The 24,727-nt window shown below is 36.1% G+C and overlaps 1 protein-coding gene across 3 annotated transcripts in view; it reads right to left on the bottom strand.

Moving 5' to 3' along the window:
- GABBR2 (gamma-aminobutyric acid type B receptor subunit 2) overlaps positions 1-24,727 on the bottom strand; it is a 469,148-nt gene that overhangs the window by 231,542 nt on the left and 212,879 nt on the right. For all 3 annotated transcript variants that reach the window (XM_039548719.1, XM_019282587.3, XM_039548720.1), the window contains 4 exons: positions 14,490-14,591; positions 9,293-9,358; positions 3,685-3,876; positions 2,320-2,556 (listed from right to left, as the gene is read on the bottom strand). In XM_039548719.1, the coding sequence (XP_039404653.1) occupies positions 2,320-2,556; positions 3,685-3,876; positions 9,293-9,358; positions 14,490-14,591 (597 nt within the window). The remainder of the gene's footprint in view (positions 1-2,319; positions 2,557-3,684; positions 3,877-9,292; positions 9,359-14,489; positions 14,592-24,727) is intronic.

Raw genomic sequence — 24,727 nt, 5'->3', positions numbered from 1 at the left:
ACTCTTGAATAAAGAAATGTCCTTTTCCTGTTTAGAATAAGTTTTTGAAAATAAACTGTAAAAAGATGATATTAAAATACATGTTCTGGAAAAAAAATGAAATTAGATTTAGCACTCTGAGACTTAAAACTCATATTCCAGTGAAAGTTTTAAATTAGATCACAAATGACAGCAAGTTATTCAACTGAAGAATAAAAAGTTTAAAAGTGTTTCTGGTAAGAATCAATCTGCTCCTTCAACTTTCTGAACACTACAATGCAAAATATTTAATATCTCCTCTAAAACTCTTTTTCTCCATGCTGTCTGGAAAAGCTTGAGTAGCATATGTTGTAATTATGCCCTAAGAAAGTGTCGTTCCTATAGATTTTCTTCTCTCCATATCTTTCTCAATAAAATTTTTTTGTGAATTACAGTTACAGGAAGCATTATCCTTGCAAATACCAGATTTGGGCTGTGCATTGTCATTATGACTTGGCTGACCAATGATAAAGAGAAATATTTTATCAAGCACCTCAGACAGGTACTAAATACAGGGAATAATCATGCAATAATTTCTTTGAAAACCATTATACCTGATACAACAAAGTAAGTAAACATAGCTGAATTCCCTCCCTAAAGGGATGCTTGTGGGATTTTGCTGCTGTCTCTGAAACTAATAAAAAAGAGCTTTCTTTCAATCTTAGATTTTTTTCGGTTTGATTTTGCTGGGGTTTTTTTTGTTGGAGGGGGAGCAGTGAAGGGCAATTAAGCAATGCTAATGAAATCTATCAATTTCACCATAATTGGCTGCAAAACTAAACCGAAGGCAAAAAGGATAAGAAACAAACAAACAAACAAAAAAGGAACTACATAGCAATATTCAATTTCAAGCTATTGATAGGTACTGTACATGGAATAATGCAGGACAAATATAACTGAGTCCCTCCAGAGTCTGTTTCATAGCTGCTACTGTCTGAAAGCTTCATCAAAGATCCAGTCCTACTGTGCATGCAATGGGATAACAAATGATTTTACTGAAACTTTCAGTCAAATTCAGTGTAAAAAGAAGGCAAAATTGTGCAAGCAACTAGATACTGGTATTGTCTTGCCATATGGTTGTTTTTTACTTAGAAATTCCAAATTAGTTTCAATTGTACCATGTCACAGAAAGCTTTTTCAGCAATTAACAAAGACAGCAAATGGTTGAGCCTTTACACCTTGTTGATGTCTTTGTGTAGGCATTTTCTCCTTGAACCAATTTCTGACAATCTTAGTTCTGCTACTTCAATATGTGTAGAGGTTAATTGATGTCCAAGACAGTTTAAACTAACATGGGAATAGAATCTGACCAGCTCCCTCTAACCTCCTCCATGCTCTTGTTGCAAGGAGACATCCCTCTGTGCACCACTGAAATATACTTTTCTTCAAACACCAATTTCCTTATTGCACCAATTTCCATGTGCAGTCCAAGTACACTGCTCAACAAAGCATGTTTCAGTACATTCCTTCTTTGCAGCTGTTGGGAACTGTGAAGACCATTCTCCCTGAAATGGAGTCAGCTCATCTCACTTGGTGAGCTCTGCAGACTCCTGAACACATATGCATCACTAACTTCTGACTAATGTTGTCTCAGATACAATCAAGCAATTAAGAAGTTTTAAGGCCACACTCCTATGGTCTGTTTTACTCTGTCAAAAAGCAGAAGAAATGTAAACAAATTCTAAAAAAAAAAAGAAAATACTATGGGTTTGCAACTGTACAATTAAAATCAGAATGAGGATACTACTGCATATAACCAGTTTCTCTTGAGTCAATGTGAGCATGCTTTGTACTTGACTGTGAAAAAATACAAATTATAAATAAATTTAAAACACAACTGAAGTATGTTGCAAGACTATCTAGGATGTAAAGCACTAGAGTTAGTGTACTATAACCTAGTACCAAACCTAAATGATGGAGAAAAAAATGTATTTTCAGATCACATTCCAGCTACTCCTTAACTGCTAAAACATTCACTTAAAAGGTCACTGCAGCTTGCAAAACTTGTGATTCCCTTGAGACCACTCTGATTTGTTAATTCAGATGACATTCGTGCTTAAAAATCTGATAACTGAGGAATTGTACAGTGTCATCTCTTGGCATCTGAAGACAGGTAATAAGCAAGAGTCTCAAGGCAACAACATTCATTTTTAATATAAAATAGAACTGGAAGCTCTGAAGATAGAAGAAATACACAACTGTGTTTCTTTTTCAAGTATACTTAATATTTAATACTTGTTTCAACTACTGGCACAAAATCACAAGCCTCCTCCATCCCACAATTATCTGATGAGGACCTACCGTTACTCCAAAAAACCTGGTTTCATTCATAGCATTCAGAAAAATTTTGCCAAGTTTGTGATTTGTGTAGTTAAAATCTTCAATTTTTTGGTGCTTGTTGGTGGAATTCAGATAATTCATTGCCCGCTGCAGGGTCCTGGCAATCACCCATATTCCATCATAGGCATAACCATGAAATTTGCTGGATTGTCCATCACCACGTTTAGCATTGTATTCCTTTTCATACTGCTGTGGAGTCTGCAGAGGAGATAAAATTTAGTTTTACCTCAATACTTAACATTTAACAGAGTTGAATCTAAACTGACACCTCAAATTGCACCCTCCAATTTAGAGATGTTCATAACTAATAGAGAAATGGCCTCCAAAGTAAAAATTATGAAAGAAAATAAAATTCACAAAAAACATGTACTGCCTGACTTAAAAACTGCTGGGGAGATTGGAAAGCAGAACTAGGAGACAGAGACTGAAAGCAGTTGTACTGCCTCACTGTATAAATGACAACTTGCTTTATTTTACTTGTGTACAAAAGGCTCCAGTTCAGCCAAAACTGTACACTGGTGAGCCATAATACATAAAACAGAGAATAAGTCCATATCCCTGCAAATTAGTGGTCTGATTGTGCTTTACAGGATAACACAAATCCAATAACCTTTACTTGAGCAGCCTTTTGCTCAAGATGAAATTTTGAGTGGCAATTTGTCTATATTTTACAAGTTCACTACATTCTGGTTGGTGTGCTATCATTTGATGAGTTGCCTTTCCATAAAGTTGTCTTTCATGCTCACTCAGCAAGGCATGAAAGGCAGATGGAAAAAAAAGACGAAAAGCAGCAAAATCAGACCTGGTTGCTCATTGGTCAGAGTTTGTATGGATTTATTATGTGATAAAATCTTATGTGCTTTATGGAAACACCACCCATTTTTATATTTAAAACAAGCCTCACTTCCTGCCCCGTAGTTCTGAGAGGCACAAATCACCATTCAGATTGGCTGTTTGCAGAATAGGTTTAAATATAAGAGTTTCCTGTTTCTGTGCTCAGCTATTTAACTTGACGTGACACAGCACATGATACTAAAGACTATAATTCAAACTTTAATGTACATTTAACTATAATGTTTGTATGGGGGAAGAGGATAGATTTGAAGGAATGGACTTTACTGCTTTCTTACCCTGTAGGGAATAAGATTTGATTTTCAAATCTTTTAAAATTGTAAACTAGTGGAAAGTGGTGAAACTAACTACGATGACTGCCAGGTCTGTAGGTAGAAGAACCCTTTAGCTTCACCTCCCTCCTTGGTGCTTTACTGTGCCAACACACCAGTGAGACTGATGGTATAACAAAATAGATGGAGGAAAAATACTAACCCTTCCCGATATAGTCTTATTCGTTTTTGAGCTGAGAGGCTCAAAATCCACTCCAATATAACCTTCCATGGCTGCAAGAAGATTTTTGCTTAGACACTGTGAGGAATTAATCCAGGATTCCCACCAAAGATTTTCATACCACCCTGGAATAATCCACTGATATTTGCTGCCATACATTTCTTCATCATAAGCCTGCAAATAAGAAAAACAGAAAAGATAATGGATATTGTAATAGAGGTATTGAACATAAAACCAATTGCTTTTTGTTAACTTTTTTTCATTATTAATGAAATTATGGTGTAATTGTGGTACACAAGTATTTTGAACAGTTTAGAATAATTACTTGCTAATAAGGAAGACTCTTTTCTTGAAGACTCCTGACTACAGAATTCAGGACATGACAAGAGAATTTACTAAACCCTGTTTTTCCTTCATGGACCATTTCCTCAGAAACAGAAAAATGAAACAGTATTCTAGAACTGAGGGAGTTAAAGAGGAACACAAGCAGAAGGCACACTTTTGCACAGAAAATTCTTCATGACACAACTACTACATAAGTGATAGGACCCCCATGCTACCACATTTAAACTAAGTTATTATCACCCTTATATCAACCTAAGGACCAGGTTAACAAGAAAACTTGGATCATAGGCACCATCAAACCACACCTGGCAAATGTGAATTAGGTGCCTGTGCTAAAAAGCAAACCACAGAAACACTAAGTTAGCAGTTCCTTCTGAGGAGCATGAGTGAATAGTGAATATGTAAAGCAAACTCTTAATGATTTATTTTTTTTCTCAGCAAGATTTTTCTTCATGTGAAATTCTATATTGTTGGAATACTGAATACAGCCCACTGTAATCCCAGATACTGAGATGATAGTTATCTCCTTTCAATACTTAGCAGATATACATAACAGGAAACAGAAATACTTTCTTAGTCAGGCACATATGCTGTTGTATCTAAAAGCTGATTTATTCACAAATATTCTTTTTGATTGGGGAGAGTGTTCTAGGATAAAATTAGCAAATTTTAAGTCAGATGTTTCTCTCACTGTCTTGCAACTAGATATTTTTCTTTTGACATTTCAGTCAGACTCCATTTCAAAACTGCAGGTTTCATGCTTCTTTGGGTCCTAATATAAACAATGCTTGAGATAGAAGGCTTAAGATAAAAATTCTAATTTTTAGAAATACATGGTGCAAGCTTAGAGCTCTTAACAGGAAAACTGCTACATTTTCACAGATAATATTACAAAGGGAGGAAATTATAAGAATCCAAACAGGACATATTAGTCATTCAGAAATAACTGTTTTGAAAATTATCCCAAAGATCATTTGAAAAGCCTATCAGATAAGTAAAGATCAATAGCACAATATATGAAATAGGACAGCCTCCTAAATATGTTAATACCCAAATTAAAAATGGGCTTTAAATCTGTGAAGTCTATTATAATGGTGCCAACTGAGTTCATAACAGTATTGTGCACAAAGCAGATATATTTGGCCCCTGGTGCAGAAGCTTTTGTTCAGCCAAAATCAAATTTCATGCCTTTGTATACAAGGCTGCTTGAAAGTCTTGTATGAAGTCTTGTGTCTTGCATCTCATATTTTACTTATTCCACAATCCACATAAATAGTTTGTCTTTCTCTTGCTTGTTAATTCTACCCTTCCAGAAACACATCTGCTTCTGTCCTCCTACCCACCTCCACCCCTGCACAGCTATGGAGACACTGTATTCCAGGTCCACCTGCAAGGAAAATAGCAATCCCATCTATAGCAGTACTTTCTTCTAATAGAGTTTTCATTATACAGTTAGGTCATTCAAGACCTTTCAGTGACTCAGTGTTTTTTGTCTGACAGTTTTCAAAGCACTGAGGACACAAATTGACACAGAATAGTGCTTTTAGAGAAGGACAATCTTACATAGCTTTCCCTGCTCTATAGAGATTAAAGTACCAAATTGTGTGTTGCCAGAAAGTATTGGCTGTGAACTATTCTGAAATTAGAGCTGTTGGAAATTTTCTGTTTGCATAAGCACTTGTACTGTTTCCTGCATAGTCTGTGAATGCCCTGGGAAATGGGCTGAAAATTGAAAGTTTCAAAATAGCCAGAAATTTCATCCTGGAAACAAGGGATCATTCCCAACATGGTTGCCTGAAAGACTGGTTACACTTTCACATTTCTGCAACAATTTGGTTTAACAAAACCCAAACCAGAACACTTTAAGAGCTGTCAGTTTGTCCTCTGAGATATGGTGGAGTGTCAGGGCTTGAAGGTTAGTCTGGAGAAGGCAAAAGAAAGAAGAAAATCAGCTCCTCTAAGGTTGAGCATCATGACCATGCAGTCATTTTTCTAGTGACAGCACAGTTGATAGTATTGAGACATTTCAGTGTTTGGGTCCCAGAAGACTTATTGCAAAATGATGCTTTTTTTGCCACCATTTTCTCCCTGTTGATTCTGCTAAATGGAGATGATTTTGGTGCTTAAAAGATACAACTACTTGAAACACGTGGAACTTGTGTTGTGTGGAACAGTCCTGAACGGTTTGAATGCCCACAGACCAATTCTTGCAAGTTTCAGTTTCTAAGGGGAAGAATTTTTGGCAGACAAAACCAAGGTGAAGAAGGTTTGTACATACTTTGTACCACCAGAACAGCATAAAATAGTCATACATTTTCCTTTATCTTCCTCTCATACCCTGCGTAGGATGCAAAGCCCTGAGTTGCAGTCAAGCAGCCAGGAAACTGTCATGGACAATTTTTGCCCTTGTGAAACTGAATTTTAATTTTTTTTTTAAACTTTTAATTCTTGTTTGAATCCATAAGTAAATGCTTATTTACAACAAAGGTTCCTGTAATAGATATTTCTTATGTGTAGTAAACAATTATTGGCAATTTTTTGATGGTTGAAGAATTAAGTTTTTACCAAAAAGATTCTAATTTCTATTCCAAGAAAATATCACATTCCTTCCACTGAGGTGAAAATGAACGATAAAGCCAAGATTTCCCATAGAACTAAAACTGCTCACTGTTTTTGACACTGGTGATAAATGAACAGCTAAGCATGTTTAAATCCTTATAGGAAATACCTGCCATCATTCACTTTGGCTTGAACCAGTCCTGTCTGCTGGGAGGACTTTTAAAGTTTACCACTGAATTGTCCCATCTTTTAGTCCATTTATTGTGTGGATGTTGGTCTCTTCTTCCAAATAACAAGGAATAGGACAAGAGGAAACAGTCTGAAGATGCAATAGGGGTGGTTTAGATTGGCTATTAGGAAAGACTTCTTCACTGAAAGGATTATCAGGGAGCAGGGAAGAGGCTGAGCCACCAATCCAAGGGGTATTTAAAAGATGTGCAGATGAGGCACTTAGGTGAGGCTTAGTGGTGGACTTGGGAGTGTTGGGTTTATGGCTGGACTTGGTAATCTTAAAGGTCTTTTACAACCTAAATGATTCTATGATCTTATATAAACTCTGATAGATGTCCTGAGGAAACCGCACAGCATATGACTGTTGAATCCAGGCAGAAAAGCGAGGCAGACTTTAAAGATTTTACCACCTACGTAAGTCATTACCAAATAATACTCAGGTTATAACCACAATCACAAAAAAAAAAAAAAAAAAAAAAGTCTTGCACCAGTGAAAAAGCACCTTCCTTTAGCAAACTCAAAGCCTTTCTCTGACTGACATCAGTAACCCTGCAAAATATAACAGGGAATCATAACTCAAACCTGTCTGAAGATACACCTGGAAAAGAGGAATTAAAAAACCTTGACATATCTAAATTATTGTGCCCTTAGACATATATCTGTAGGAGTGCATGAGTCAACAATATATTTTGTGACTAATAACAAGCTTTCTGACATATTTTAGTGCATTAATATATAAATGACCTACTTAGAACTGCCCTCTCCTTCATTCAGTCTCCTGCTGAAACTCCCAAATAAATACACTTATACAAGCCTCAATACATGATCTTCCAGATTTCTCCAGGCTCCAAAAAAATCCACCATCCACCTTATTATTTTTGACACTAATGTACTTTAGAAGCGGCCATCACACTTTGAACTGCTCAGAGTTACACACATTTCCCACTTTCACACCAAACTGTAGCCACAGAAGGCTGTGCTCATGTGACAGAGACATCCTCTCCCTGGAACCCTTCAGATGAGAGCGGTGCAGACTAAAGGACAGCCTGCCCCTCCAAGGAATTCTAGGATTTCTTCAGTGGCCTCACATGGACTTGGAAGAGAATTCTAGAGGAATGCAACTACTAATTAAGGGCAGTGGCATAAATGAGGCCAATCTCTTGCTAATGTTGGACTGGAAGATAATTCTGACCAGGACCCCTCTGCTGGGGAAATGCAGTCCAAACCCAAGAGATCTGAAGAGGATCTGGGCTGCAAAAGGACCATCATTTCTTCCAGGAATGAAAAAATAAGAGATTATCTCTGTCAATCCAATTCAAATGGCAGTACAAAAAGATCTATATACAAAGACCTATCAGAGATGAGAAGAATGAAAAATAAAATAATACTTTCCATTTCCTTTTGGATGAAAACAGATTTTGTTCCTTCCAAATATACTCTACAATCTCCTTTCCAAATTTTGCCACCAACTGGGACAGCTGCTGAGTTAGAGCCAAAATGCATCTGAGGCACATATAGCACTCAGATTTTGAACTTCTGCCTTTCCTTTCTTTGCAAGGATAAGTAACTCACTAAGTGAACACTAAAAACCACCCTCTGAAATTTAGATGCTGTCATTATTACTTTTCCATTATATTTACTGTGTTCTTGGATCATACAGGAATAATCTAACTATTTAGACTACGAATTCAATACCTATTCAAAATTTAGGCCACTAAAATCTGCCTCTTTGGGATTCCTTTTTTCAGGCCAGTACAAGTATAGATTCACATTTTAATCCTTCTACTTTCAATGGCAGTAACAGTGGATAAGTTTGCAGCACGTTCACACAAACAAATGGTGAGGATAGGGAATTTTATATTTGCTAGTCTTACTGTTAAGATTAAAAAAATTTTATTTTTTACCAAGTACTATTTGCTTTCATGTAATACATGTAAAATATACAGTGCTAAGTCAGATGGGAATGACAACTGTACAGTTAGCAACATTTTCAGTAGCAGAAATTAGTGTTGCTGAGTTAGGATGTATAGGAACTGGCTTGAATTTCTTATTCTTTAAAAGCAAAACATGCAAAACCCATACACAAAGGCATTATCACCAGAACACAACTCTTGGACAAGACTGAAACCTTGCAGTTCTCTCTATCTGCTGCTACATATGCAAGTATTTCTCTGGATCTGATGTGAAGAGCACTGCTCAAGTTTGATTTGGCATTTAATTCCACTGCAGGAAAGTAGTAAGAAGCTAAGCATGCAGTCTATGCCTAAATTCCACTGAAGTCAAGTACAAAGTATTTTACTGAAAGAGAAATGGAACTAAGCATGTGTAACCTCTCTTTAGGATATAAACCTTCACAGAGCTGAACTCCGTGAAAAAAAAGTTTATGCTCAAGTTACTTTTTATTCAAATGCAGCACATTCTTTATTGTGATATGCAATTAAATATATTTACTTACACAGCAGAAAACTTTCACAGCCATTTCCTCATCAAACTGGCCAAGGATTATCCGAACGTCGTTACCCTGCAGATTGAATAAAATACATGGAAGTTAAATGCAGTCACAGCTTCCAGACACCCCTTTAATTGGCCATTCAGATCATGCAGGGATTTAGCACAGATTACAGCTGCAGACAGAATTAATACAGAACTATTTCACCTTCTAGAAGTTCAAGAACTTGAAGTACCGCAAAAGACAAAAAAAGCCGAGGTGTTTGAAGAAAAAGATTAAGCTATAGTACCAATGAGAGTAAAACTGATATTACAGTCAAATATTAGTATTCAATAACACTAAAATATCAAATATTCTTTTGCTTCCTTGCAATATTTCTTCTACAATTTTGCATATTACAAGTTAAAGACATACAATTTTCACTGTTTGCGTAAAATAATGCTGTAGAAGTAAGAAATGTGATTTGTGAGATCAAATGCCTTGATATTAAGCCTGCTTTAGTAATTTTTAAAGGTTTTACCCATACAAAATCATCTCTATAGCCACTATAACACTTTGTCAACTCCCTCTCTCCTCCCTCCTACCTCCACACATCAAAAAAAATCATCACCGTTTAAGAATCCATGACTGAAGTTCAAAGACATAATTTTGCTTTCATACTTAGAAACATATTAAGAAAGTCTTCCTAAAGTCAGGAGCATATGGAGAAAAATATTTCTCCAGAAACAGGACTAACATCTTCCTAACATGAAAAATGGCTTCTAATATCCATAAAACACAGAACAGATATCTTTTTATGACTTCACATTACCTTTCTTTCACACAAAGGCAGAGTTCTCAGTAAAAGCTTGAGCAAATCAAATTTTTCATTTCTTTCATATAAGACCTGTTTAGAATTACTAATAGCTCTTTCCTTCTCCAAGGAAAAAACAAACATATGATTCAGTATGATTTTCAGTGGCAAAAACCATTTAAGCTTTAATTAAATCAATTTGTCAGATTTTTAGTTCAGATAATTTCAATGTTTATTTCCTGTTCAGCAGAAAATATTATGATGGACAGTGCAATAAGATATTAGAATGTTTCTGCAATTAAATCCATGAAAATATTGTCACTCTTAGCATGGTTTAAATCAGAAATAACGTAATGTACTTCGCTCATTCTGAACCTGTGCATTTTCAGTAAGCCTGTTTCTCTTCATTTTTATATTTAGCCACAGACTGATAAAGTAGTGTAAATCTTTTTCAAGTGGATTAGATTCTTTTTAAACAAATTAGCAAAGTTACATAAACCAAACAAATAAATTACACAAATTACAGCAATAGCATTACAGTTTTTGTAAGGACAATAAATAGATTTAGGAATTATACACAAAAACCCTCACCTCATCAACTATTTCTATTTTTCACATTTTAAAAATAATTTTGTTATTCTTGGAACCCCAGCTCTGACTCACTTCACTGCTCTGAACATAAAAATGCAGACGTAATATTTGAAAAAAAGAGTAGCAGAGTTTGATTAAAAAATAAATGGCACAGCACCTAATAATTAAACTTAAAAATTGAAGAAATTCCTTTCCATTTCATAACATGATGAGAACCAATTTTAAAAAAACCCCAAATGATGTAAACTATGTGGCCTCATAAAGAATAATCCCAGAGTGCACTTGCAGCACTGCTGCCCACTGGCTGTGTGACAACATTCAGACTGAAGTCACAGCATCTGTGGTGTGTGGTTTCACACCTTAAGACATTGCTTCCACATGACTATCACATAATTTAGTATGCAATCATGCAACGGAGGAATTGTCTGTTAGAACACAAGCAGAACGAGCTAATTTAGGAAAGTCCATACAAGAGCTCTTCCTCTTCCGTGCACAGCATTCTTCCTCTGTGCGATGACACACTCCTCAGTCAGCCTCTTCCTCTTGAACTTTTTGCATCCCCTTTCACGTTTTTCCCAGATTTGTTCTTGAAGAATTGCATTCAAGATTGCAAATAAGCCTAGATCCATGGATGCCAGACTTGGGTCTGCTGGCTCCATCCCGCATGAGAGACGTTGAATCTTCAAATTCATGCAATTGCACATAGCTCCAGTCCCTGGCAGAGGTTTTATCTGCATGGATAATGAAATCTGCACCGAAGTGTATCAGAGCTGGGTTCATATCAGTGCTTGTGGGTGAAAGTCCACATACAGACTCATGAAAAGAGATACATCAGATGCTTGCTGGGCATAACTTTTTTACCCCTTCATTCATACTGTTAATTGACTATAAATCAGCATGGTTTTCTTGCAAGGATATACTATTCCTTTACATCAACCCTTGCAGAATGATGCAAGTTAACACAGTAGAACTTCCTCATAGGAATCAAAGAAATCACCCACTGGATTCCAGCAAGTGTCAAGTCTCTTTTTCAGAGAGCTGTAAATTGCTTGCATGGAGGTAAAACATATTTGACAGAAGAGGTTTTAATTCATGGAATTAGGCAGGTGATCTACAAGAAGATTAAAAACATCCCAGGGGAAGGCAACTCCCAAAGCTGCACTTACATAAAAAGACCAATGTTTAGACCGTTTGCCATATGGTGAGCTGTCATATTTACTCTTCCCAGAGATTACAGTAGCAATATCAGCATTTAAGCTTTGCCCCTCAGTAAGGAATACATATGTTCCCATATGGACTGAAGTTCAAACAAGAAAATGAAGAACAGTTACATTTCATTTACTCGCAGTTGTGGCAAACCCTGCATAAAAAAAGGTTTTATAAAATAAGCCTATAGCACAGCCTCAAAAATTAATTACTCTTTTGCTCCCTTTTTTTCATTCATATAGGTGAGGGTACTATTTGGCTACTAAATATGAAGTGTCTTTGGTAGCACCAGCAGCTGAGTAGTATAAACCCTGAAGAGAGTGAGGACCAACACATCTAAGATGATGTAGGGATGAAGAACAACTTGCCTCCTTCACTACATTTCTAACAGCCTTAGACACGAGACACTCTAGCCTTTTCAGAGTTTTTGAGTGATGCACATTTTGCTGGAATAGGCAGCTATTTTTTTTCAGCCTTCAGAGCTTCCCTTCTTTGATCAGATTTTAATCTGTCTCATTTCTAATGAATAACACCACAATGTTGTATTATATAGCTTTCCAGAGAAGGATTGCTACAATATCTCGTCTGCCAGGAAAAGTCAATGTCTTGGCAGGCTCTTTATGAGATACCTAAATTGAATAGCTCAGATACTCTGTCTTATTCTCTACCATGTATCTGGCAGTCAAGAGGTTATCAATAAATCTACACAAAGCTGGGTAACTTTGACAATAGAGGTAGCCACATGTTCTGCCTTCTAAATGCTTGGATGTCCACTTAAAGAACTATAGATGAGCCTCTGACCTTCACTGATTGTGAAGGTGAACTAGACGACATCAACTCCCATCATCATAACATGATGGTAATTCTTTTGTCCTACATGCAAGATATGAAAACATTGGAAGCAGAAATGTTATTGCCCATACAATTTGTCTGTGCATGCTTAGAATTTTCAAGCATTTAAATGGATGTACAAACGCATCCCTTTCTTTGAACATAAAAATGAATTTTAAAGATATCCTTAAGCTTAAATTTACCTTTCAACTGTGGTCCAAAGAGGCTGGAGTCAATGCACTAGAAACTAATGTGTTACCAAAAGAAATATAAAATATATTTCTGCAAATCATACCAGATTTTTCTGTTTTCCATTCCATAATCATAGATTTCAATAATTTAAATGTGTTTGTGAAAATAAAATTATTTCAGGTAAGCAGATACCAATTTACTTATATGAGGTTTACATGTGGAAGAAAGGAATGAACATTTTTAGAATTGTATAGCTGAATTCCATGTCTAACATGTACCCAACAAAAACTAACCTTATATTTCTGTCAAGAACAGCAATTTTCTGGATAATTGCTTATTATTGTTTTACTAATTTGTTTTGAAGAAGAAACCAAGAGATAACTAATATATTGTTAGTTGAGTCTTCTGGTCTTCCCAGTAAAATACCCCAGTGTGTTGTTGACACAACACACAAGAAAGTTAGAACCACATTGCTTCTTCTGACTTTCAGCCTAAAGATACATGCTTAATAAGCTTTTTTTTCCCCTTTTTATTATACTATTGTTAGTCAATAATGGGGACTTTACTGTAACTCCTACTGGAGTCTCTTCAACCCAGACAGGAAATGCAAACTGGCTTAGACTGGACAGACACAAATGGCTTCCCACAAACATAATCTTTACCAATTAATACTTTAAACATTCAGGCTTACATCTCTAGATTGTGGAAATAATAAAGCATACTTAGTTTACCATGCTCCAGAACTTTTCCAGCTAGCTTCAGTAGTGGTCTAGTCTTACATAGGTCAATATTCTTGCTTTAATTTTATCTTTTTTTAATATCATTCTGTTTATTAAGGTTTGTTTGTATCCTGTTTTACACATATTTAAGTATTTGCAGGATTGTGCCTTTGATTGTGTGTCATATGCACTAGATGCCAGAAACAATTTGATCTTCGACATTTAAAAGTGCTTTCTCCTGCTGTTCAATCATTTCTTTCATGTTCATGTGCAGTTTAAGATTCATATCTCCTGTGTCTAGTTTGTTGCTGGTTGCACTGCATGGTAATGCTAAAATATAGTTTTAATTTTATGAGATGCCAGAAGTCTAATAAATCATTATAATAAGAGAAGGATGGGAAATTATTCTGCTACCAAATTTACTTTTCCTTTTTTTTTCCTTATGATTCATATGAAATCACACAGATGATGTTAGCAAAGAATTTAATCTAAAATGTGTAATGAAGTTAATGCGAAGAGGCTCAATATTCTTTCTACATGATAATTTACCTTAAAAGGGTTCTGGTTCCAGACCTCAAGAATTTTCACACGTATATCACTATGACTGTGGCTTTAAGCGCAAACATTAAGTCAGCAACAACTTTCTTTACTTAACATCATCATCAGCAACTATAAAAAATATTTACTATATACATAGACCTTCATTAACTTAAGCAGGACTAGGTGCTCAAGACGCCATTTTTTGGATGTTGTTATGCAATGGAATGTAGTAATACGTCATTCTAACACAAATTTTGTTTCACTACTCCTCTTCATAGAAAAAAAACCCCAAAACAACACTTTCTCTTTTTCATCAATCAGCCACACATACCTTAAGCTTCTTTACACTTGTGCAGGGATCATTGGAAAAACTTTCAGTATCTGAAATCTCGATGTCTTCTCCATAAAGGACGCCAGTCAGATCATTCCTCACCTGTCACAATTTGAGAAAAAGACAAACTAGTGAAAACCAAGAGCCAGTGAGAAGGAAGCAGATGGACTGTTTTTATATCTGTAATGACAAGCAGTGATCTCAATGATGATATATGCACCCGCAGAGTTTTTTCCATTTTGCCTAAGATGTGATCATGGCACTGGTACTCTATGACCACAACCTACTATCAATGGCTGGACCATGTAAAGGACTTTACTATGTGCAGCAGAAAGTTCACCATAGCCCCACAAGCTGGGCTCCCACTTTGTGTCATGGGGATGTATTTCCAGTATTTCCAGGGCTGTTAGGACCAAAAGCTTTGTTGTAGCCAAAGTGATGTTTGAGACAGCAAAAAGGGAAAAGACTCATCAAGGAAACTCTTACACATTCTCAAGTACTGATTTCAGCTGGTCCTAGCATGAATCAGCAGAGCTTAGCTTATATCATTTAGGGACTGATAAAGCCTAATGAACTCCTCCATGGCCTACCCCTCTCTTAGACCATGCATCATACCCTGGGGCAGCAAGACTTTGCTCGAAGGTGGCACACGCAACAGACTTTTTCACCTGTTTAATAGTGGCAAGACTGTCCTCTTTGAGCTGCCTAATACCACAAAGAACCCAGATAACATACAAAGCAATATGGCTTACTGATACCCTTATAGAATAGGCTTTTTTCCCCATATAACTACTTCAAGTTTTCCTGTCTTAATCACTGCTGGTTTTCCTCCAGCCACATGATTGCAAAACCAGTTTCACATTACTATTCCTAATAGATAAGCAAAAATAATTTTAGTCTGCAACATGATTACAGACTGAAATGAAGAGAGTGGCACACCAATTTTAAGTTAACAGAATTATGATCACATCAATTGCAGTGATTATTTATTTAATTTGTTTGTAATAACAGAAATAGGAGAAGCAAATCAGTGTAAAACAGGTATCCCACATGCAAACACAGAAAACAGAAGGTAGAAGATACATGATATTAAACAGGAGGATTTTAAAGCCTGTGTATCATCTGCAGATACTTTCTGATGACCCTCTGTATGGGTCATTTCCTGACAATCATCGCTACACCAGCTGCCTTAATTACTTCTTTCATGGCCTCTGTGTCATCTTGTCCCCTTTAGTCATGCTTTAAAATTACTAAGACACAGTTTTACTTTATGTCCTTTCACAATGATTAAAACAAATGGGCATATAAGTTACTTTTTATTAATTTTTTTTTATCCTAGAGAAGCAAGTCAGAATGGTCAGCCCACCAAGATTTGAGTTACATCCTTTATCCTTCCGTGATGCTACCAGTTTCTAAACTCGCTCTGTGAAAATGTATTCACAAAAAGTGATCAGTAGTGACTTCTTTTTCTGCTACTATAGTAACAAAACTGAATTATTGTTATTTTAGCTCCAGCAATGCCATTTACTGCTCCTTACAACAGAAGTCTTTGTTGATACAAAAAAATTTGGTTTTTATAAAACAAACCATCAGTGATAACACAAGAAAACAAACCTCTCTTGATCATAATTTAGCTATTGTCCAAAATCCTTCTACCTAGTGTGAGAGATCACTAAAACTATCATTTGATACTGACAAAAAGTAACATTTTCCTTACTTAACATCAATGCACTTTACAAAGGAATACAACTTGTCATATGCTTCTACCCAATACTGTCCTTTCTTCTGTATGACAAGAATTTTTTAGTTTCAGATTTGCTTTTCTGATATTTTCTTGATTTTCTTCTTAAACAATTCTAGTCAGTCTTTTAATCAAAGACAGGCTAGGTTGACATTACTCAGCTAAATTGAGCAGAAAACAGCTGATTTACCAAATACTGTTTAGTCAAATTAGATCACTATTAACAGAAAAACAGTGATAAAAAACACACATTAAATATTGTTAAAACTTATAGATAGGCTTCAGTGTTGAGCACAAGGCTGATGATTATAAAAATGATACTTCATACTGTCTATTGACCTGCTGGGATTCCATCCCTTCAGAACTTTGCAACTGAGGAATTAAATTGCGTATGTTTGGGGTTTTTTCTGAGCAACGCCAATTCAGCCACTGAGAAATTTCTCTGATATCTCCCCAGCTAATCTGCTAGGAGCAAAGTATCTGTGGCTTTCAGAGCTCTTAGACTTTTCATTTATCTACTGATTAATCTTCCAAAAGACACACCTTACAGATTTTGTGTCAATGAAGTCAAAAACCTTTTCCCTTTACTGCTGCAAGCAGATATTTGATGTTTTCCAGATGCATATGTTGTGAAGATTTTGCCAAAAGAAATATGATTCTTTCCCACGATCCCAGCAAGATATTCACAGCTTTATAAGAATTTACAAGGTTTTTCTAAAAGATGATGTTTCCCTTTCAATGGTCTGATCTGTGTCTGACACATGTCATCCTATGTCCCTGCTCTGGGAGTATTTTCACTATATTTTCCAGTTTTTACTTCCTATTTCTATATTTTTTGTCACCAACCTCAGGTTCTTTTCTTCCTTTATAAATACTCTAAATATATAATGGAACAGAATCTTGTGGTTTTCATTCTACAGAGGTTCTTCACTTCTTTCAGATACATTTAACTACAGAATCTTCTGACTTGGATTTAGTACAAAGTCAGAATTTGCAAAGCCTCATCTCCAGTTCTAGAGCTGCCAGTTCCTGATACAAACATTCCAATTTTGGATAAAATTTGTGAAACTGAGAGTACAAAGTGTTGCATGTTTTGTTTCAGCAGATGCTTGCAGTCCCAGAAAGTGTATCACCAGCAGTTTTGGTGCAAGCAGTTTTAGAGCTCAGCAGCAATCGTTTCATTCCACCAACTCCAAGTAAAAAGAATTGTAAACTTCTGTGCTTCTGGCTTTTGTTGTGTAAATAGGATAATTTCAACTTTTAGAAACTGCTGTAGAAAGTGGTACCAAAGCTGCATTAAGTTTTTATGGGGATCCACAGTTGCTAAGGAAATCTTGCACCACAATAACACAGAAGCAGTGTAATTCCACGGGGTTTTAGACCCTTGTTAGCAATTTAATGAAGGCTGTAGCTCTATGTCTGTTTATATCAACTTTATGTACTTTAAAGACAGCAATATTTCATTTTCCTAAAACAGGAACTACCAGATCTGATTATCAACAAACCTGACAATTTTCATAAACCAGTGCTCAGAGACCTTAGTCCATCACTCGGAGCAAAAAAAAAAAAAAAAAATTAAAAGAATAAAACCAAAAAATACACTTTTGCACTGCTCTGCCTACAAAATTAGATGACATCAGTATTTCACCATAGTACATATTTAATCTATGTGTGGTCAACTTCAAAAATTACTGGGGTGCAAATATGTTTACTCGGGTGCAAGTTCCAAAACATGAAGGTTTTGTAAGGGATGCTTTTGCAGGAAGAAAAGGATGGGCCTTTGGCTTTAGGCAAAAGAGAAGATGGGATGCAAGAGACCTGGCTTTTCTCTCTCATTCTGCCAGAGCTGCTCTTTGATTCAGCTCCTATGACTGAAATAAAGGTTTTAAAGTTTGCTACCAAGTCTGGCTGTATATTTTTCCTGTGAAGTAGATAGCAGCAATACATGCCTACCTCACAGCTCTTGTATCAAATTTAGTGATGTTTGAGAGGTGAACAACAAAGTCCCTCACCCTGCCCCTGTGAAAGAAGAAATACAGGGACTTAGAGGAATAAAGAACTTGCAGTGCAAAGGAAGAAATTTTAATTTCTTTAATCGCTCGCAAATTGAGAGAGTAGATAGAATAAATAAGTGAGCTCTAAAAAATTATGAGTCTAGAGGAGATAAAATTGCAACACACTTGTGGTCTGTACCAGAAAGAATGCATGTAAGCTTTAAGGAAAGGAAGAAAATGCTGGGGAGCAACGTGGTCTGGCTCCCTAAGGAAGAGGGGTGCAAGTGCAATAGCACAGCTCCTGGACCAGGACCTCACCAGCCAGCAACCCAGCAAGGGGAGCAGGACAGGCTTGGAGAGAACAACCAGTTTCAGGCATGAGGTGACACCTCCACACAAGTTCCATAGTAATAAAGTAAGTCCAGCATAAAACTGGGAAGTTGATCCACAAGTCTGGAACAGGATCAGGTGTGGTAAAAATAACCAGGGTCAGACAGAACCCATGATTGCTGGGCAGGTCCATACCAATATGACAGGACTGGGGACAAGCCTACAGGGCGCCTGCCAGGCTTAGGTGTGATGGAGAGAATGAGAAACCAGCATTCCCACAGCATCACTAAGGCATGGACTGACGGCACTGAGTTTAGTTGAAATGGAGTTGGGCAGGGGGAAGGTGGTGAGGGGAGTGCAGCCCTTGGGGACTGCTCAGGAGCAGAAAGGGCTTTTGGTGCTCTTGGGGCCCCAACACTGAATTTTGGGTTTTTTTTATTTCTTACATAAATTCTGAATGATGATTCTCTGCACACAATATATAAATGTCCCTCACAAGGGTACAAAAGTTGCACACATGGTGATTTCCTTTTAGGTGAGATGAGATTGCTCACTTCAGTGAGATTATTAGTGCAAGCACGTTGTGACCTGTAGTAAATAGTTAGAATCCATTTGACTGCAGTATTTAATTTTTTTGCAAGCCAATTTTATCAATTTTTTCCAAGGAAAATAGTAAAGAAAGATGATATTCCTGATGAACTGTCAATCTAGTGATGATAGTTTGGATTTCAGGGTCTCCACTGACCAACATTTCAAACCAGGTTTCAAATTATGTGTTTAAAGGCAAGTCCACTCAGTTAATCCTAACTCTGCCAGTTACAAAATGAATTTAATAATTTTTAGATTAATCATACTACTTTGCTTTTAACAGATATTTCTGATGACCTTTTGGTTCACTAAAGCTGCATGTAAGTACAGCAAGCTAAATCCTTGTCGTTCAGGGCAGTCTAATCCTACCAGATGTTGATCATAAGAGACTCCTAACAAATGAGAACTGGTCAGACCAGATGGATTACACAGTCAGATATTTTACTAAGATTTCCTGCTGCCCAGAATATACAGTGTACTTTAAAATGTTGTACTGTAGGAGTTTCAGTACAGACATATACATGCATGTGTACAAAATAAATGCTTGAATGATAAAAAAATATTTCCTCGTTACATGGGCAAAACGTAAATTGTGAGTAACTGCATAGGAGAGATTACAATTTCTGGGATTAGTACAGACAGAGGTCTCACCATACACGATGCATTACAAGCAAACATAATTATCCCTATTTCCATTCCAATGGAACAAATATATCACTCACATTTAGAGGCCTGGAAGCATTAAGTGAAAACTTACATCCAAGAAATACAAACTACAGAGATACACTTTCATTGATATATACACCATTTGGGACTACAAAAGTGGAATGGGTGGTAGAACCTTATGTGAAGCAGATAGATAATGCAAAAATAAAAGACGAAGCATAAATAATCCAAGAGGAAACAGTAAAATATTTTTTTGGCTATTAGGAAAGAGTTCCACTTAGAGGAAAACTAAAAAACTAGACATGTTTTATTGTGTAAAGGAGAAATGAAATCAGAACTGCTTTGGATTTCCTTTTTTGTTCAAAAGAAATCAGATATTTTTTAAAAGTACCATGTTTACAGTTTTCATTGGGACAAGAAGGGAAGAAGGAACCCTGGAATATTGGATTTCTACTTGGATAAACTGCCACAGTACAGGCTTTCACAAAAAATACGAGTTTTTTCATTGAAGTAGGATATTAGTAGCTGGATCTAACCAGAAAACTAATGCAATCAATATGAGTCTTGCCTACAAGAAGCACCTGCATGTTTCAAACTGAATCTTTCAGACTAGAGTAATAATAACACTGCTAATGATATTTTTGTTGTATTTGTATTATAACTACATATTCCAGTTCAAAATTTTTATTATCCTCCTTTCTGCCTGGAATGGCAGTATGGTAAATATGATTTCACATAAAACCTACATATGCGTGACCATCAAACAGATCATGCCTATTTAAAAAGAAACCTCTATGAAGTCACCTACGAAAATGCTCTAATTTCCTCCCAAATTCTGTAAAGGAAGAAAGAAATTTTCTTACTTTACCTTTCTCGTGTTTTTTGATCACAGAAGTTAAACATAATCAGGAACTCTGATGTTAAACCTATCAGTTATGTGTAAAAAGAATTGATAGGAATGTAGGGTTCTTGTGCTACGGGGGAAGTTAATTAGGGGGCTTTAAGGTGACCTGCGAACAGTCCAAGTTAGAAGGTGATTTCTCTACAACAAAGAGATAAAATCAATTCATCTTATCAAGAGGTGGATCAGTTGCTACGAGGTATTTGAAGGCACCATTACAGTGAAATAAAAATTTAGCTAGGAAAAGCCCCAGGGGTCTGTGCTATAACAAAGTATGAACAGGTTAAGTTCCACTTAATCTACAAGTGTGTTAAGAACACACACATCATGTTCAGCAGGACTTTGAGCAGTCTGCAAGAACAAACTCTCTTCAGTAAGACTGGACTTCACTAAGACAAGTTAAAACACAACTCAGTAGTACAGCAGAGAGGGGAAAGGCATGGTACATTCCTTACAGGGAAAAAATACATAACATGTTGCCAAGCCAAAAAGGATCTCAAAGATAGTAGGGAAGGACTGAAAGTAATGATATATTCTATAAGAAATAACATCTGTTCACATGAGGAGTTAAGGAGCACCAATGAACAAAACTGGAAAAGAAAATACACACAAAATGTACTTCTGGTTTCTTCACCGCGAGAAACCATCTACACAACTGAGGATAATGTGATTTCTGATGGCTTTCCAGGGAAAATGGGACAACCATCCTTCTACAAGTTCATCAGATGTGACTCATAGAGAAAGCAGAAAAAATTAAAGGGTCTGGAGGTTGTAATATTATGCAACAGTAATTTTCATGTCAGGTATTATGAAAGTAAATAGAAGCGATATTGAGAATAGATTATTTAATAATTCATAAACCAATGCCAGAAGTGCAAGTAATTAAGTGAGAATTTAGAAATGCTTGTTTATTAAAGCAAGGGAATGCAATAGGACTACTGAAGTTGGTGCAAGCATTCAAGTAACTGGGGGTGCTGGAATACTCAACACTTTATCTCGGAGGGAATGTGGAGGCAGACAAGTAAAGGCACTCTATATTATTATGTATGAAGTGCAATCAGAACATCAAATGAAAAATATAGAATACACCTGCATCTTTTTCTGGGAAACTAAATTTCACAGGGTTTAGAGTATGAGTTTAGAGGAAAAAAATGCTTAAAGAAATAATAAAAAAAATTAAATAAATTAAAACCCCTTAGAATACATAGTAAGGCTGCTTTACATTGGTGAATTTAGTCTAGCCCAGGAAATAAGAATAGAACAAGATGGAAAGTCTCACAGAACCACAGAAATAAAGATTAAATCACAGCTTAGAAAAAGATAATTAATTTCTTTTGAAAGACACACTATACCACCACCCTCAAACCCACTTCTGTAATAGTCTACCTGTAACAAGGACTGTTCGACTACGGCACCAAAAATTAGGGACTCAACATCTGACTATAATATTACAGGTGGGCAATGTGTAGTAGTTAATAATTCTTACATACACATACATGTCAAACACATTTATTACACTCAGGAAGAGCACATTTACTAAAACTATTCTGAACACAATTAATTGAGAGGGATAATTCAAACAAACATGAATGATAATGAAATATTGCTTAAGAAAATGTTATCAGTGCCAAAAGAGCTTTGATTTATAATTACACAAGGAAGCACCTTTATGTAAAATCCTCCTTGATTAGGCAGAATGAAAGCAACCTAATATTTATACATTTAAAATCTCTTCATCCATGATGGATGAAATATTTTTTATTCCAACACTAACTAGGAAGGGTGTTATAGGGATATTGCCAAAGTTAAGATAAATGAGCATTTCTAACAAATGAGTCATCTCATCAATAAATAGATGTCTAAAATAAATAGATGTCTAAAATAAATAGATGTGAGATGAATTGCACCCTGGAAGAACACCTCTCCTTTTCCCATTAACTATAAATGGAGCTCAGATGACTCTCAGATACAGACAGCTGAACTCTAGATGAATTTCAGGTCTCAAAATCTAACCCCATCTCAAAATGGTGTTCCAGTAGCCCTGTCATCCACTGAAACTCAGAAGCCCTGAAGATCCCTTACCTTAATAAAAGGTTCTCGGGGCAAGGTCAGAGGAGTGGGCTATCTTCCTGCATCCCTTCTCAGCCTGTCCACCCAATGGTTGAGGGAGAACACACAGGGTCTTATTCTACTTCTTGGCTGGTATAGAAGGCTTGTTCAAACCATGGGTTTTGTGAAAACTTTAAAGTCATTATGCATTGGGATTTTTTCTTTCAGAAAACCTGGACCAATTTGAAGCTTTACCATGCACTTAGTTGCTGTACCAAAGCTACAGCTCCTTACTAATGGTTTAATTGCATTGGACTCAGGGAGCTATGCCAACATTTATGAAAACCTCTGCATCCAGGAGTAAGTCTTATTATCAACTGAAAACTATGAATAAAATCCTCAGTGGGAAACTAAAAAAGGAAGAAACATTTACCTAATAAAAAAAATGGATGACTTTTTGATGAAAGGGAAATTATAGAACCTGTGAGAATAGAGATCACAAGGAATTATTACATTATTTCAAAAATCGTCCAAAATAGCAATCCATATTCATCAGACTTCCTAAATGTGGAAAGGTCAGCAATATCAAGCTGAAATTTAATTCTGGTCTATGTCTGAACTATGGGAATACTTGACCTCCTGGCTACACAGGAGGGTATTTGGACTTTAGGCTTTTTAGGAGTACAGGGATAGGTTTGCTTAAAATTTGAGAACAGTTTAATAAAGCTTTTCATTAACTTATTTTCCACTGTTCTAAATATCTTTGTTTAGTTCAACTTTGAAAAAAAACCCTGTGGTTTAAACACTGTAAGTTTCTATTTCTTTCAAATGAAAAGCCGAAAACAAGACACCACTTCAGGGATCTAAGGTCATCACATTACAATGTTGCACCAAACAATAATGCTATTTATTATAAATATACAAGAAAATTTTACCATATGAACCATGCTTCAGCCCCATGTTCCTTCTTTCTGGAAAAATACAGAAGAAGTTACCTTCTACCTCTTCTGACTCAGAGAGGTTCTGCTACATTAGAGAACTAAATTGGATGCTAACTGGAGTGATATTACTGGGAAGAGATAAGCAATAGGGAGATTTTTAAAATAAATATTCCTTTTTCTCTCCACTGTGTATCATTTACATTCAAATAACTTTTTTCACTTGCACATGTATATTAAATTGAGCCATGCTTTTCTGTTTTCTTAAGACTGGAATTTTGTATCACATAAAGGACTGTAACTTTAATCCATTTGGAAACTAAAGTCAGAAGAGAATAAACTGAAGATACCTGACACCAAAGTACTTATTAATTTCTTGGTTATAGGTATCTAAATTTCATACTACTGTTTTATTTTCAAATATAACTTTTTAGAGTCTTTGATGTGTAAATAATTACTCACTTATTAACTTTTTTTTGTCTCAGATTGTAATTAATATCATTCCTGTGATCACTGGGATTATTATCTGAGGAAACTACAAACCCAAATGTCCACCTTCGGTACCTGCAAGCACTGCTGATCTGATTCTTCTGATTCTGACCAAATGCTTCAGCATCAACTCTTTGTGCAGCCACATTATTAGCTTTATTCATATTTATAATGCAGAATACCAAAATAGTTTCACAAATATTTGTGAAGCAAAACTTTTTTTAAAAATTTTTTTGCATCCTCTCTGTCTGTGGGATGCAGAAAATCATCAGCAGCTCAGACCTTCCAAAGAAGGATTGTGAATCTGGCTATAATAATTGGCATCAAGGGTCTGCACTCACCCACTTGTACTGGAGAAACTGAGCAGTTATGAAACCTTGAACAACTGAGATACTGTCAGTGCTACAGGAAAATCTCCTTTCTCCCTGCTTTCAAGCCTACAGCCCAAAAGAAGGTTGAAATTCACAATCTTAATAGTGGCAGTCTTCACAACGGGAACAATGTCCTTCCCTTTGGATCTCCGCTAAGTACTCCATATTTCA

Source organism: Corvus cornix, chromosome 2 (genome assembly GCF_000738735.6).
Source record: "Corvus cornix cornix isolate S_Up_H32 chromosome 2, ASM73873v5, whole genome shotgun sequence".
In the NCBI taxonomy this organism is placed as follows: domain Eukaryota; kingdom Metazoa; phylum Chordata; class Aves; order Passeriformes; family Corvidae; genus Corvus; species Corvus cornix.
This window is presented reverse-complemented; position numbering and strand designations above follow the sequence as displayed.